Raw genomic sequence first — 1,403 nt, forward strand, 5'->3', positions numbered from 1 at the left:
GCTCGTCTTTGTTTTACATGGTAAATTTTAAACTTAATATATATCATTGCATGGTTTAGAATTTAGAGCTTCTACATCTTTAAAATTATTATCATTTCTATTATTATACATCATACATCAACCATAATATGACACCGTAAGTAACAGTATTGAAAAATTGGATAAGAGAAGGAAGTAATTGATTGAAGTGTAAGATCGGCAAAGACTAACTTCGCTAAGCTTATCCTAAAAACAAATGTAATCTTAAATCAGGGAATCCCACCTTAATTCACGAGGAAACCAGACCTGCACTTTCAAACCTTTTGTCCCAGTAGTCCAATTTTACGACTCAATGGGACCCAACTATGTCTATCACATTTATGAATTATAAATGACACGCCATACCCTCGTTGGACTTCTTTTTCAATTTAGGTGCTGAATCACAATGAACGACGTTAATTTCGACACCTGTTACAGCCAATAATGGCTTAAATCAAATATAAAAATGGTGCCCATTTCTTCTTATTTTGCACCATCGTCCATCAGAAATGTCTTCCTTATACTGGCCACTGTTGTTCCTCGGAATTGTGGTTCTCACCAGTCCAGCTTTTGCTGAATTCCGCAAGCCACTAGCTCCTCTTTACAGGCCACCTACACCTGTTCACACGCCTCCTATAGTAGAGAAGCCAAAACCACCAATTCTACCTCCTAGAATAGTGAGACCACCACCACCAAAGGTCAAGCCACTTCCTCCTATAGTAGTGAGACCACCACCACTGCACAAGCCGCCACCACTGCACAAGCCACCACCTCCATATGGACACTACCCAGGACACCCTCCATTGGAAAATGAGGAAATCCCATACAAGCCGCCCCAAAAAGTGACACCTCCTCCGAGTCCGAAACCATATAAGAAGCCACCTCCCCCACACTACAAGCCACCACACAAGCCCCCATCACCGTTCTAAGTTATTTTATGTCAAAAGAGTTTATGTATTGTATGATAGAAATAAGGGCAGTTTCCAGCTCATGTTATACATCCAGAGCGAATTAATGGAGTACTACTAGTTCTAGCTAGTGAGAAAAGCCCATGCCGTTTCTCGGACTTTGACACTAGTTTATCCTTCTTAATTCCTCTAATGTAATGCAGTACTGTTAAGTGTCACCAGAAATAATGCTTTATTATATATTATAACATATATATTTCTGTGTTCTTAATACTTGTCATTCTTGCTTATTGCCAAACTGCACTAGTCTTAACTCTCGAGGACGTTCAGAGGTGTGCATGCTCATTAAAAAATAAAGAAATAAATAAAAATTTCAGATAATTTTTTTTTTTTTTTGCCTAAGCAATTAGCCATCTATTTTTTTTCTTTTTTTTTTTTTGAGAAGAAATTAGCCATCTATTTAATATTAGTAAACTG

General features: G+C 37.8%; 1 protein-coding gene across 1 annotated transcript; it reads left to right on the forward strand.

The window, feature by feature from the left end:
* Positions 1-527: 527 nt before the first annotated feature.
* On the forward strand, positions 528-947 carry LOC115949914 (proline-rich extensin-like protein EPR1). The gene has a single exon (XM_031067176.1). It carries the CDS (start codon positions 528-530, stop codon positions 945-947), a length of 420 nt encoding a protein of 139 aa, XP_030923036.1.
* The last annotated feature ends 456 nt before the right edge of the window (positions 948-1,403 follow it).

Source organism: Quercus lobata, chromosome 6 (assembly GCF_001633185.2).
Source record: "Quercus lobata isolate SW786 chromosome 6, ValleyOak3.0 Primary Assembly, whole genome shotgun sequence".
Lineage (NCBI taxonomy): Eukaryota > Viridiplantae > Streptophyta > Magnoliopsida > Fagales > Fagaceae > Quercus > Quercus lobata.